Here is a 14,266-nt window from a genome sequence, read left to right on the forward strand (position 1 = left end):
CAATACGAACCCACATCACTATACTTACCTCTCTTGTCCAGATATTCTGGACACAGGACGTCACTCATTCTGGGTGGCTGACACCTCCTCTTTTTAATGTCTGCTGACCGCACACGCCTGTGCAGTAGAGCTGGAGTGCCAGCTACTGCACACACCAGCACTATGGCTGTATTGGGCTGGCAGACATCAAGAAGAGGAGGCGTCAGCCACCCAGAACAAGTTGAAGCGCAGCACATCATGTTTTTGCAGGAAAACATAACAGAAAACTGCCCATGTAAAATACAGAAGATGGCAACAGCTCACAAAAGAAACCCAGAAAAATCACAAAAAAACCCCACACAAACACTGCTAAAAGGTATTTGGTTGCACTTATTAACGCATTGCCATTAATCCATTTGGTTGCACTTATTACCTTGACAGCATAACAGACCTTTTAAAAAATGATTTTTTTTTGCCCAGATAACCTCTTTAATAGCAGTTAAAAATTTCACAGATTTTTTTTTCTCTCGATGCAGTATTCTATGTGAGAAACAGCAGATATACTGCACAGACACTTCCTAACATATTCAATCATCAGGAAGGCTGAAAAATCAGGCTACAAATGACCAGTGTAAAAGTTACAGCCACTTCCGAAACACAAGCTTGTCATACAAAAGAAAATAAAAAATACACTAACTGGATAATAAAACACTTTTATGGATGTAATGTCCAGAAAGCAGTCACAGAACCAATAGAGCTACAGAATATGCATCACATAAGCAGTGATAAACAATAGTACCACAAAGACATATAGTCCAGTGCATACTCTTATCTATTATGCAACTAATGCGATCTTCCAAGTCTAAGCTCTGCTGCAAACCTAGAAAGTCCTGAATAAACTAAGAAATTACTAAATTAAAAACATCACTACTGTGTAGTAAAGCATCATAAAACATCCACTAGGACAGTCTGATGTGACACATGGGAATACAGTAAAACTCTGATAATCATGCAAGAACAGGACCAGACAGGATCCAGATTATCAGAACATGGACAACAGGAAAGGAGGCCTCATGGGGAGAGAACTTCAGAAGACAAGTGCAGTCCAGTTTTCAGCCTTCAGGTAGATTTTTGGCTTCTTCCTTACACTTATGGTTACTTTGCATCCTGTGGATTGGCATTTCACTAAATAATATATATATATATATATATATATATATATATATATATATATATATATATATATATATATCCAGTTTAATGTATCTCTTCTGCACTTGGCCATCCTTCCACAGTGCTGACCGTAACACTGGATGTGTATATGTATGTAATGTAAATATCAATGTTCTTTCAGTTAAAAGTAACCGCTGCCTTTCAATATGCCAAACGCTGGCTCTCTGGCAAGTTTAAAATCACTACTACTAAATACAGCTAAAAGACTTACACAGTGCCTACCATGATACACATATTGATTATGTCCAATTCATGTATAGTCACGTATGTCTATAATGGAAGCTACGAGTCATACTCTTTCTTGGTTGCATCAGAAAACAGTCCATGGTTATGCCTCTGGGAGTTATACTTGTCATTCGGATGAATCCTTGTAGTTTCCAAAGAAACTGGATGCACAGGTCTTTGGGAATTCTGTACGTTCATCATGTAGTTAGCTAAACTGGTCAATACTGTTGAGATTTCAGAAAGTTTCTGGAAAGACTGTTGCTCCACAGCTAGCACCTTCTCATTCAGTAGAGTATTGTCCCGATGAATTCGTTTAAGCATTCGTCCCATTTTGGCACATGTTATTCTGCAGGTTTTATCTGTCTTCTTTGCAGGGCCTTTAAAATAAAACATACATACCGTATGAATATGAGGTACTGTTTCACAGGCAGATCAGAACAATTCTATAGCATTAGATGTCACTATGCAAGCGTAATCAATTATTCACCAACAACTGGGACAAAATAACAGGCTCTACTTAGAATCAGTAAAGGTGGTGGAGGGGGGGGGGGGGGTAAAAAGAATCTTCAGGAAGGTCCAATGAAAGTCATTAAAAGTAAGGCCCCATGGGACGATCCGCAGCTGCAGGAAAAACTGCGGTGGTAACGCATTGCTGTTCTTCCCGCAGCGCTTTAAACAGAAAGTTTGCAGAGTTTTCCGCCGTGGACTTTGTTACCATTATATCTACGGTGAAGCTGCCGGCGTTTCCCTAGATATAATTTACATGCTGTGATTTCCAAAACCACACCTGTTTTGGAAATTGCAGCGTGTCCACGCTGTGGTTTTTACCGCAAAGTGGGCATGGAATCGAATGAATCCCAACCACTATGCAGTTATTGTAAAATGCCGCAATTTTTCCTGCGGCGTTTCCGCAATGGGCAAATCGCAGTGTTTCCAACCCGTGGGGCTCCGGGCTTAAAAGAGGTTGTATCATCTGGACAATCCCTGATTTATTCTGCAGGAGCTTGTGAATGTAATCTATGCTGCCCTCCCTACTACTAGCTACAGACAATGCTGCTTTACTGTAAGGTTTACCCCTTGATGATTGCCAATACACATTTTTGAAAGCCACTAAGTGTTTTACACTTAGCGGTATGGGGTAATTGACAAAATTACATTTTTTTCCTCTGTAAGAATGTTACTGTAAAATATAATAAAGCTAAATAATACCAGAACAATCTCCATAAAATCTCTTCATTCACATACACCCGAATTGCAAGTACCCCCAAAGAAAGCAAATATAAACCAAAACTTATCCTCCCCAAAAAACAAAAACAAAACACAAGTCCTCATACAGCTCCATTAAACAGAAATTGAAAAAAAAAAAAAAAACCCACACATTATGGGCGTTAAAATGCAGCGAAAATAAAAATACATTTTTAGTACCAACTTTTTTTTTTTTCCTAAACTGCTTGCTAACCAACCACTGACTATATAGTACATGGAGTCAACAAAAAATTGTGCAATGAAGCATTAGTACCGCACTGCAAAGTTTTCAGGTGCATGAAATGACCACTATTTTGATTTCAAGGGGGCAGAACATGTAAAGACAATACTGAAAAGAAATACGATACAAAAAAACAAACAAAACAAAACCTTTTTAATCCACATTTTTATTATCTTGTATACTAACCACTTCAGTCCAAGACCAGACATTTGTTTGTTTTTTTAATTTTTTATTATGCATTTTATTATTTATTTATTTTTTCCCCATAAGACCATAATAGACCTCTGGGGAAAACTAATCACTGCTTCTTTTGTGGGGTAGGCTGATATTCCCTGTAACTGGGGCTGGTACATTTAGTCCCAGTTTCAGCAAGAACACAGCCTCTTGCACATAACTATAGGACTGATAGAGCTGATCTGGGACTCTAAGTGCTATGTACACAGCGATCAGGAAGGCAGGGAAGGTAAAACCTTCCCTGCCTTCTCTTTGGGATCTTCAGCTGAAATTACAGCCGGTTCCTTGTTTCAGTAGCTGCACGATTCTGCGCAGCTGCTGATAACTGCTTGGTCGTACCAATACGTCCCTGCAGAACAGGGAAGCCACTATCTGGACATATATACTCTATGGGCGGTCTGGAAGTGGTTAAAAATGCAAAAATAAAAATGACATAAAAACATAGCCATACATATTTATTCATCCCTATCTATAGCTGAACAAGGTCACTTTAAAAATTGCATGTACCAAAAGACATAAAAAGGTGAATTGGCCCAATCGTGACTGATACTGCTCTAACCCATGGACCTGCAGCAGGAGTAGGGTTCAGTCAGTGACATCATGGAGAGCTGGAGTAGCTGCAGGGGATGAAGTGTGCAAAAACGTCTGCAGCCTATCAACAGCGGAATCCACAGCAAGACTGAGCAGGACGCTTACTTTTTTTTTTTTGCGTCAGCTTCGATCTCTGACTCCCTTTGAGTACAATGGGAGACACGTTTAGGATACAATGTGACCATATCCTCATCATGAATCCGAAGGGTGAACCTGACTCCTAGGAGAGATGGTGACAATTTTGTTTACCCCACCCATAGTGATGGACTGTCTTGTACAAACACTGATACTAAGAAAGATAGCAATCACTTTGGAGAGTGAGACTGAAAAGCGTTCTGGTTACCCTGCTCACGCACAGAGTCCATTCAAGATTTACTCTGCCTTTTACTCACCTGACAGGTTTAATACACAAAATAATTTGGACACCAAGAGATTAATGCTTGCATAGAAAGAAACTTAATAACTAAAGTACTGCTATTCTTTTAATAAAATGCTAGAGCTGCTAGTTAGGGACATAAACAATGTTTTGATGGATGCTTGCTTCCTTTTTACTTATGTTAATATACCAAAACATATCTGCTACTGAACGTACTTTTCAGTATGAACACAATGATGCAATTAAAAATGTCCATGATTACATTCATACAAGTGTTACACCTTTCCTTAGAGTATGAGGTGTGTACCTTGCTATTTCTTTGCATCGTGGGCTTCTGTCCGTCACACTTGGTCCTTCACTTATTCAGGTTGCCTCCGCAACCCTCTTTTTGCCACCCTATAAGAAGCTGAACCTTAGGGGATGTTAGAAGTCTTGCGGAGCACTTGTGCTTCCCTGGAACCCCTCCACAGTTCTCTACTGAATTAGTGAGTGTCAATATAAGGATAGGAAAATGTGAGCCCTAGTGAGCCCTCCCAGGTATTCAACATAAGGGGTGAGCTTAGGAAAAATGACCACTGTAGTTTTTTATTTATTGGTGACCAATCTACTTAGGCAACTCTGTTACATATCCCACTACTTGCAAATGCTACTAGGAATATGAAAAAGGTTTTCAAGACTTGATATTAATGGCCTATATCCTTAGGTTAAGTCATCAATACCTCAAGGTCAGATAACCAGGCATCTCTACAACTGACTATGTCTGTCAAATCTGTACAGTGTGCCGAAACAGACAACTCTATACGCTGTACAGATCCAGCGGCAGGTAAGTGGCAGAGAATGCCTGGTGCCGAACCCCCAACCTGTTTAATATTGATGACCTATCCTAAGAATAGGCCATCTATATGAAACCTTTAACAACCCTACAAAAAAAAAAAAAAGAAAAAAAAAAGTTTCTAGGATAACAGTTTTGTTTAATAGTATAAGATGAGATTTACCAGATTCCCCATAGTAATTCTTGTGTTCCTCTTCATCCTCAGTGTCAGTGTATTCCACTCTGCGCTTAGTCACCTGAGAATTTAAGAGTTAACATTTCAGTTTTAATTATAGTAATTTCAATAAAGTATTTGAATTGTAGTGGCATATAAAGATCTACAATTACAGGCAGTAATAATAAGGGGAGGGGGGGGGGGGGGCAACACTGCAGCCTTGCAGCACCTGGGTCAGAAGTAATACTAAAGATTACCATTTAAACATGCATAGTTGCTAAAGATTTTAACCTTGGATTTCTGTAGGTAAAATCTGCAGTACCAGACAAGTGAATGACATGTTCTATGTGAAAAAAACAAACAAACATGCTTTAGATTTTTAATTTTAATCTGGTTTAGAAGACAAAGCACCGTAAAGTCGTGAGGAAAAATGCCGATAGGGTGCGCTTCTGGACAGAACCATGGCTTTAAATTTTAGTAGACATGCCTATCTTTCCTCCAGATCTTAAGGTGGCCACTCTTCTCCTTGAACGGAGAAAGATGACAATTAGGTGGCAGGTATGCCAGATTAGGGTTGCCAACTCCTGGACACCAGCCGTCAGAATAGACCAGGAAGTAAAGAGTAGGAAAATACAGCAGAATCTGAAGATTTCCACAAAAAAAAATAATCAGGGGGCTCACTCCTTGCAGAAATAAGGACTGGAACAAAATGGTAAAAATAATTTGAATTTTATTGGATTATGAGTTTTGGGGTATTTAGAGCGCACAAAAGACGCCATCCCTTCATCAGATCTCTTCCAGTTCAGGTAGGGTCCTTACAATACAAATTAATTCTGCAAGGAGTGTGCCCCCTGTTTTTTTTTTTTTGTGTGTGGAATTCTTCAGATTCTGCTGTACTTGCCTTAAGAGACAAAGCAATGCACACTCCGTTGCAGATTTTCATGGATCTCACCGCCTTCAAATGTAGCAAGGGTGGAATCCTCAGTTATTTCACATTAAAAATAGCATGTGGTGCACTTGCAGCTAAAAACTTTCCATCATGTGTGGATTTTTCAATAGTCACTTGCCACACAACTGGTACTTCCACATCACTTGGACATTGTGTATAAAATCTGTCACATTATCTATACATAGTCCTCAAGTTTCCGTTCTCAATACCTTGATGTAGATGGACAAGAGGGAGATCTGTAGGGCCCTAGGTAGAAATGCTACTAGCGCTAGTCACAGTCAATTACACTAACCAAAATAGAATAGTACTAAACAATTTCACCGATCCGCTTTCCGGCAATATCAGAACATTGCTGTGCAGGAGTGTGATAACATTTATATATCACAATGACATTTACAGGACAAAAATTACAGGACAATTTGGCTAAAATAAAGGCGTTTTCTCCTCTTCCTGTTTTAGCAGTTTGCCTGCTGTCTCTTCTTCTCACATTCTGTATTCCCACCCCCTCCCAGCTTGCTGAATGGGACACTATGAAGCATCAAAATACTTATGCAGATCAGATAATATGCACATGCTTGTAGAGAATGGACTCAGTTGCAAACTGAAATTAGCTGAACTAACTGTCCTGCAGAGCTGTAGATAACCGTGAGAGCAGTGAGTGACGTCACTTGTCCTATCAACACAGGTCCGACATTATGGAAACACTATATGTAAAGAATTGGAGGAATACGTTCACATAGCAGGCAAACAAAGCATTCTTTCTAAAGCAATATATATAGAAAAAGTCTACCATTTACATAAGCTACCAGTATAGATAGGATCTTTGAGAAGGGAATACCCCATTAATTTCTCAGTTAACGAAAAACGGCAAATACAATAATACAAATGCTTTTCAGTTACTACTTACCACAATATGTTTTTCTGTGCCGTTTTTCATTTTTTTGCGCGATGCTTGTCTATAAGGTTTTAAGTTAGATGAAATACATTTTTAGTAAGGCAGGAGAAAAAGGGGGAAATGAGAGCAAGGAAGGCTGCTGCTGATAATGCATCAGCCTTCCCTGGTTCTCACCTCCCCCTTTACACATATCACACAAGCAGTGCTCATAGAACATCACAAAGACTTCTGGGTGCACCATGCTGAATAATTAGCATATCAATAAAAATGGGCAAATTAAAAAACGGCTGGGAGGATTAATGAATAAAAGGTATGCCTGAAATAGCCTGTCTAAAGGCTATGCAAATATATGCTTAGTTAAAAATAACTATAGCCAATGACAGACTCCCTTTAAATGCTTCCTTCATTACAAACAGCTTCAGGATTCTTTGCTAGACAAGTCATTGGGATATTTCCCTGCAGGCTATTCTTGCTAGCTTGCCAGGGTTCTGCAAGGAGTTACCACTGAAGAGACACTTCTACCCATTTCAGTCTTATTGTTGAAAGGGTTGTCCACTTTCAGACCAATATTGAGAAACATTATTTGCATAATAAGTTATAATTTTCGAACATATCTTATTCATCAGTTCCTCACAGTTTTCTAGATTTCTGCTTGCGGTCATCACTGTGCCTACTCCCACTGGATAAAAATCAGTCCATGGTCATGTGATATACGGTCCATGGTCATATGATGGACAAAGAGGTGCACAGCTCGTTACAGTCACAGCACAGTAATCAGACATCTGCCTGGTAACGAGGAGTGCACCTGTGTGTCCATCACATGACCAAGGATATTTTTATCCACTAGGAATAACAGAATGAATGACAGTGGAGATCTAGAAAACCTTGAGAAATTGGTATATAATATATATATATATATATTTTTTTTTTAATTAACTTTTTATTTTACAAACATTTGTCTCAATATTGATCTGAATGTGGACAACTCCTTTAGGGTCCATTCGCACGGAGTAACGCGAGGCGTTTTTTATGCTTATTTTGTGCTTATTTTTACGGCCGTAAAAAGACGTTTCCATTGAGTTCTATAGTAAAATACACCTGTATTTTTACATCCGTAAAATAACGTCCGTAAAATAATGGACGTAAAAATACAGGCGTATTTTACTATAGAACTCGATGGAAATGTCTTTTTACGGCCGTAAAAATAAGCACAAAAAACGCCTTGCGTTACTCCGTGTGAATGGACCCTTAGGCTGAAGCCGCACATTGCGTGAATGCTACAGTTTCACAATAGTGGAGATGCTGCGGGAAAAAAAAACGCTGCGTTTTACAGTCCCTGCAAAGTGGATGGGATGCTAGCAAAGCCTATTCTAACAAAGAAAAATACAAGCAGAAATGCTGGCAGTTTCTATATAGGTATAATTAAAGCAGTAAATCCGCAGAAGAAATCCTCTGCAGACTTTCTGTGAAAAGCTCTGTGGGTAACACCTTGATGCGTTTATGATGCAATTTTTCCCACCACACTTTTTTGGCTGCAAATCAGTACGTGGGCCCTTAGCCTCAAACAGTTTTCTCTAAAATGTTGCAGTGTTTCAAAGTAAAACATATTTATATTGACAGAGCCCATTGGGATTTTATTACTGTGGTTCAGGCAGCATGAATTTTCTGACTGAACCCTTTCTTTAAGATGTTGATGGTTCAATCACAACTGCAAGCATAAGCCCTTAAAAGTCATCACTTACTTATCAACGGTCTTTGCAAACGAGTGGCTGTGGTTGGAGGCAGATTCCTCAATAATTTCTTCACTGTCACATGAAGAGAAGTCAGAAAGATCATCAGAGTCATCTGTCTGATAGCTTTCATAGTCATGGGGTCTGTAGTTAGAAAAACGCAAATAGTTCAGGGTTTTCAGTTTATTGCTTGTGCCGTTTCACTTATGAGCGGGCAGTGCTCACGAGAAAGTCTTTGTAAAATAAACATTACTAAAGTTCTACTTCTATGACATATCATCCAAAGATGGATAGCCCATATACAACAACCTTGAATAGGACCTATCACCACCTCCATGAATAACACTTTGCATTAGAGATGAGCGAACACTATTTGAAACAGCAGTTTCGAATAGCAGCTCCCATAGAAATGAATAGACATAGCCAGCACGAGGGGGGTTAAGCGGCCGGCCACCAGTAAAGTCTGCGTGCCGACCACTTCCATTCATTTCTATGGGAGCGTGCTATTCGAAACGGCTGTTTCGAATAGTGTTTGCTCATCTCTACTTTGCATCCCTCATTAGATAATTTTAGTGACAAATACTCAAATTAGCCTCCCTACTGTCAGGTGGTTGGTCCTGGACCGAAATGAGAAATTATTGCTAGAGAAATTCCAACCGTGCTAGAAATCAGTGCTGTGCATATTAAAGCGCAACTAAAAAATTTTCTGGGTACATTTGTGTCATTATTAAGTTTTGCAATACAATTAAGAATATTTGGCTCCTTACTGTTAAATCTCGCATTTCTTTAGTCTTTTCCTTATTTATTTAATGAAAGCTCAGCTTTTTCATATGACAGCAAGATTAAGATCCAGTTCTACCTGCAAAACTTCCAGAGGAATTACCAATTGAACACAGTCAGGGTTGACATATTTATGCACCTGCTGCTACTCCCAACTGTACTTTCATCAAATGGAAATTTTCATCTCTGGAAATATAAGTAGGTAGAACTGCAAACAATCTGAACTACTGTTCTTCATTTAGAGTACCAGATATATGGCTCTTTGAAATGAACCACTACCTCAACCTTACACTATCCACAGAAAAAAAAAAAATTCCAGCACGATGAAGCAACTTCTTCATAAATTAAAACTTAGCTTTTAATAGGATAAATATATCCATTAAAAAAAACAGATACAAAAGCAAAAAATGGAAAAAAACAAAAACAAAAATATTCACAAAAACATGGTCACAATATGACACTGAAGGAAATTTTTTTTTTTTTTTTAAAAAAATCAGCTTCAGAAACTAGGAAACAGTTTGACACCTTCTCCCCCTCTCCTTAAACTATGCATTATTCAATGCGATTTTTGCAAAAACGTATCAAAAGCTGCATTGGGTAGAGGAAAAAAAAAAAACAAGACTGTTACTAACTCCCTTTGAAATGATTGAGAAGCGTTATTTGAAGCAGATTCCGCCTCAAAATCCTTTGGGGAAAAAAAAAAAAAAGACTTCACAAATCCTCAAAGCATTCTGAAAGGGTTTATGAAGGTTTTTTTTTTTTTTTTTTTTTTTAAGTGAAAAATATTTTTGTATGTGCATTTTGCAATTTATACAAAAAAAAATAAAATAAAAAATAAACTTACATAGAAATTTTTAACATTTCATTACTGGGCTCCTCTGTAGAGCTATCAAGATCTTCTCTCAAAGCTCGCTTGGTGCCCCTGCTTGACTTCCTGTCGGTGGACCATGCTGACCTGTTGTCATATGCCTAAAGATAGAAAAAAAATAAAAAAATCTCCAACAAAAGTAGACTAGACATAAGACATCTCAGAATATTTGATTATAAACCATGCAACATTTGAATAAATTGTATCGGAACAGTACATATAATATGTACAATTTAAATCAAACATTTTAAAAATATTTTATTACATACTAGTCCAAAGCAATCACAATAGGCTGATGCTTACAGTTTTCTGAAGTTCACAGATTTACTGTATAAATTGCCACACATTGCCAGAAGTATTATTAATTATTAGAAAGCCAAGATCAAAACCATGACACTATAGATAGATAATGCTCTATATGCACACTCTTTCAATCCCTGGTCAGGAGGGTATATTCGTACGCGTCAAATTGTCAGTTGCAAAATTCTGCATCCAATCAGGTTAGTCAGATGAACGATTTTAATAGCAAGCACATGGAATTACGTAAGTCCCAAATTGAGACAGGCTAAGAAATTGGTTTACAATAACAAAAAATAAAAATCACCCCATATTACATACTAGAGGGAGGACCCGGCTTCGCACGGGTATATTACATTTTATGTTTGTGTAGTGGCCCCATAAGACTTGTCCAATTTTGCACTGGTGTATTTTGTATGTGGTTTGTGTGTATGTCCATAAGCGTCATGTGATTATGTGCATCTCATTATGGATATCAGTGAAAAACCTGTGATCAGTTGTTATGGATACCTGGAGTAAAGCTGTAGTACTGTGTTTAGACACAAGTATCTAATCCTTGTTGGTGTGGTACTGTGTGCAGATGCACATATCTAATCCTCCAGCGTGTGGTACTGTGTGCAGATGTGTGTATCTAATCCTCCCCCTGTGGCATTGTGTGAAGAGGCACGTATCTAATCCTCCGGTAAGTGAAACTGTGTGCAGACGTGCATATCTAATCTTACGGCATGTGGTCCTATGTGCAGACGCGTGTATCTAATCCTCTGTCGTGTGGTACTGTGTGAAGACAGGTGTATCTAATCCTCTGGCGTGAGGTACTGTGTGCAGATGCGCGTATCTAATCCTCCCCCGTGTGGTACTGTGTGCTGAGACGCGTATCTAATTATCTGGCATGTAGTACTGTGTGCAGAGGCATGTATCTAATCCTCCAAAGTGTGGTACTGTGTTCAGACGCACGTATCTAATCCTCCCGTTTGGTATTGTGTGAAGAGGCGCGTATCTAATCCTACAGCATGTGGAACTGTGTGCATATGTGCATATCCAATCCTATGGCGTGTACAACTGTGTGAAGATGTGCGTATGTAATAGTCTGGCATGTAGAACTGTAAGCAGATGCGCGTATCTAATCCTACGGCATGTGGTACTGTGTGCAGACGTGCTTATCTAATCCTCTGGTGTATGGAACTGTGTGCAGATGCGCGTATCTAATCCTCCCCTGTTTGGTATTTTGTGAAGAGGTGTGTATCTAATCCTACGGCGTGTGGAACTGTGTATAGATGCGCGTATCTAATCTTATGGCATGTGATACTATGTGCAGATGCGTGTGTCTAATCCTCTGGCGTGTGGTACTGTGTGCAGACGCGCATATCTAATCCTCCCTGTGTGGTACTTTGTGCTTAGACGCGTATCTAATTTTCTGGCTTGTGGTACTGTGTGCAGACAGACGTATCTAATCCTCCTCTGTGTGGTATTGTGTGAAGAGGCACGTATCTAATCCTGTGGCATGTGATACTGTGTGCAGACACGTATCTAATCCTCCCCGTGTAGTACTGTGTGCTTAAACGCGTATCTAATTCTCTGGCTTGTGGTACTGTGTGCAGACACACGTATCTAATCCTCCCCTGTGTGGTATTGTGCGAAGAGGCACGTAGCTAATCCTGCGGCGTGTGGAACTGTGTGTAGACTCGCGTATCTAATTCTACGGCATGTATTACTGTGTGCAGACGCGCCTATCTAATCTTACGCCATGTGGTACTGTGTGCAGACGTGCGTTTCTAATCCTCCGGCATATGGAACTGTGTGCATATGTGCATATCCAATCCTTCCCCGTGTGATACTGTGCGTAGAAACGCGTATCTAATCCTCTGCCGGTGGTACTATGTGAAGACATGCGTATCTAATCCTCCAGCGTGTTGAACTGTGTGCATATGTGTGTATCTAATCCTCCCCCGTGTGGTACTTAGAGCAGACACACGTATCTAATCCTTCAGCATGTGTAACTGTGTGCAGACATGCACATCTAACCCTCGGTCGTGTGGTACTGTGTGCAGACGCGCATATTTAATCCTCCCCTGTGTGATATTGTGTGAAGAGGCGCGTATCTAATCCTACGGCATGTGGAACTGTGTGTAGACGCACGTATCTAATCCTACGGCATGTGGAACTGTGTGTAGACGTGGGTATCTAATCCTACGGCATGTGGTACTGTGTGCAGACGCGCGTATATAATCCTATGGAATTTGGTACTGAGTGCAGACGCGCTTATCTAATCCTCTGGCGTGTGGTACTGTGTGCAGACGCGCGTATTTAATCCTCCCGTGTGGTATTGTGTGCAGACACGCGTATCTAATCCTACGGCATGTGGTACTGTGTGTAGGCGCGCGTATCTAATCCTACGGCAAGTGGTACTGTGTGCAGACGCGTGTATCTAATCCTCCCGTGTGGTATTGTGTGAAGAGGCACGTATCTAATCCTACAGCGTGTGGTACTGTGTGCAGACACGCGTATCCAATCCTATGGCGTGTACAACTGTGTGCAGACACGCATATCTAATCCTCTGGAGTGCGGAACTGTATGTAGAGCGTGTATCTAATCCTACGGCATGTGGTACTGTGTGCAGACGCGCGTATATAATCCTATGGAATTTGGTACTGAGTGCAGACGCGCTTATCTAATCCTCTGGCGTGTGGTACTGTGTGCAGACGCGCGTATTTAATCCTCCCCTGTGTGGTATTGTGTGCAGACACGCGTATCTAATCCTACGGCATGTGGTACTGTGTGTAGGCGCGCGTATCTAATCCTACGGCAAGTGGTACTGTGTGCAGACGCGTGTATCTAATCCTCCCGTGTGGTATTGTGTGAAGAGGCACGTATCTAATCCTACAGCGTGTGGTACTGTGTGCAGACACGCGTATCCAATCCTATGGCGTGTACAACTGTGTGCAGACACGCATATCTAATCCTCTGGAGTGCGGAACTGTATGTAGACGCGTGTATCTAATCCTACGGCATGTGGTACTCTGTGCAGACGTGTGTATCTAATCCTATGGCGTGTACAAATGTGTGCAGATGTGCGTATCTAATCCTACGGCATGTGGAACTGTGTGTAGAAACGCGTATCTAATCCTACGGCATGTGGTACTGTGTGCAGACGCGCGTATCTAACCCTACAGCATGTGGTACTGTGTGCAGATGCGCGTATCTAATCCTACGGCATGTGGTACTGTGTACAGACGCGCGTATCTAATCCTCCCCCGTGTGATACTGTGTGCTGAGACGCGTATCTAATTCTCTGGCTTGTGGTAGTGTGCGCAGAGGCATGTATCTAATCCTCCAAAGTGTGGTACTTTGAGCACACACACGTATCTAATCCTCCCGTGTGGTATTGTGTGAAGAGGCGCGTATCTAATCCTTCGGCGTGTGAAACTATGTGCAGACGCGCGTATCTAATCCTACGGCATGTGGAACTGTGTGTAGATGCCTGTATCTAATCCTTCAGTGTGTGGAACTGTGTGCAGAAGTGCGTATTTAATCCACTGGTGTGTGGGACTGTGTGCAGTTTCGTGTATCTAATCCTCTGGCGTGTGATTCTGTGTGCTGATTTGTGTATCTAATCCTCTGATGCGTGTATCTCAGTTTG

The 14,266-nt window shown here is 40.5% G+C and overlaps 1 protein-coding gene across 6 annotated transcripts in view; it reads right to left on the reverse strand.

The window, feature by feature from the left end:
- Positions 1 to 1,188: 1,188 nt before the first annotated feature.
- The window catches only part of LOC142197609 (uncharacterized), a 49,749-nt gene continuing 36,671 nt past the window's right edge, over positions 1,189 to 14,266 (reverse strand). For 3 of the 6 annotated variants that reach the window (XM_075268066.1, XM_075268067.1, XM_075268062.1), the window contains 5 exons: positions 10,309 to 10,433; positions 8,697 to 8,828; positions 6,967 to 7,015; positions 5,120 to 5,192; positions 1,190 to 1,814 (listed from right to left, as the gene is read on the reverse strand). In XM_075268066.1, coding sequence (XP_075124167.1) covers positions 1,495 to 1,814; positions 5,120 to 5,192; positions 6,967 to 7,015; positions 8,697 to 8,828; positions 10,309 to 10,433 — 699 coding nt within the window. In that variant the 3' untranslated portion in view covers positions 1,190 to 1,494. Of the gene's footprint in view, positions 1,815 to 4,431; positions 4,537 to 5,119; positions 5,193 to 6,966; positions 7,016 to 8,696; positions 8,829 to 10,308; positions 10,434 to 14,266 lie in introns of all 6 variants that reach the window. The other 3 variants (XR_012715325.1, XM_075268064.1, XM_075268065.1) reach the window with 3 other exon arrangements.

This window comes from Leptodactylus fuscus, chromosome 3 (assembly GCF_031893055.1).
Source record: "Leptodactylus fuscus isolate aLepFus1 chromosome 3, aLepFus1.hap2, whole genome shotgun sequence".
NCBI classification, from domain to species: domain Eukaryota; kingdom Metazoa; phylum Chordata; class Amphibia; order Anura; family Leptodactylidae; genus Leptodactylus; species Leptodactylus fuscus.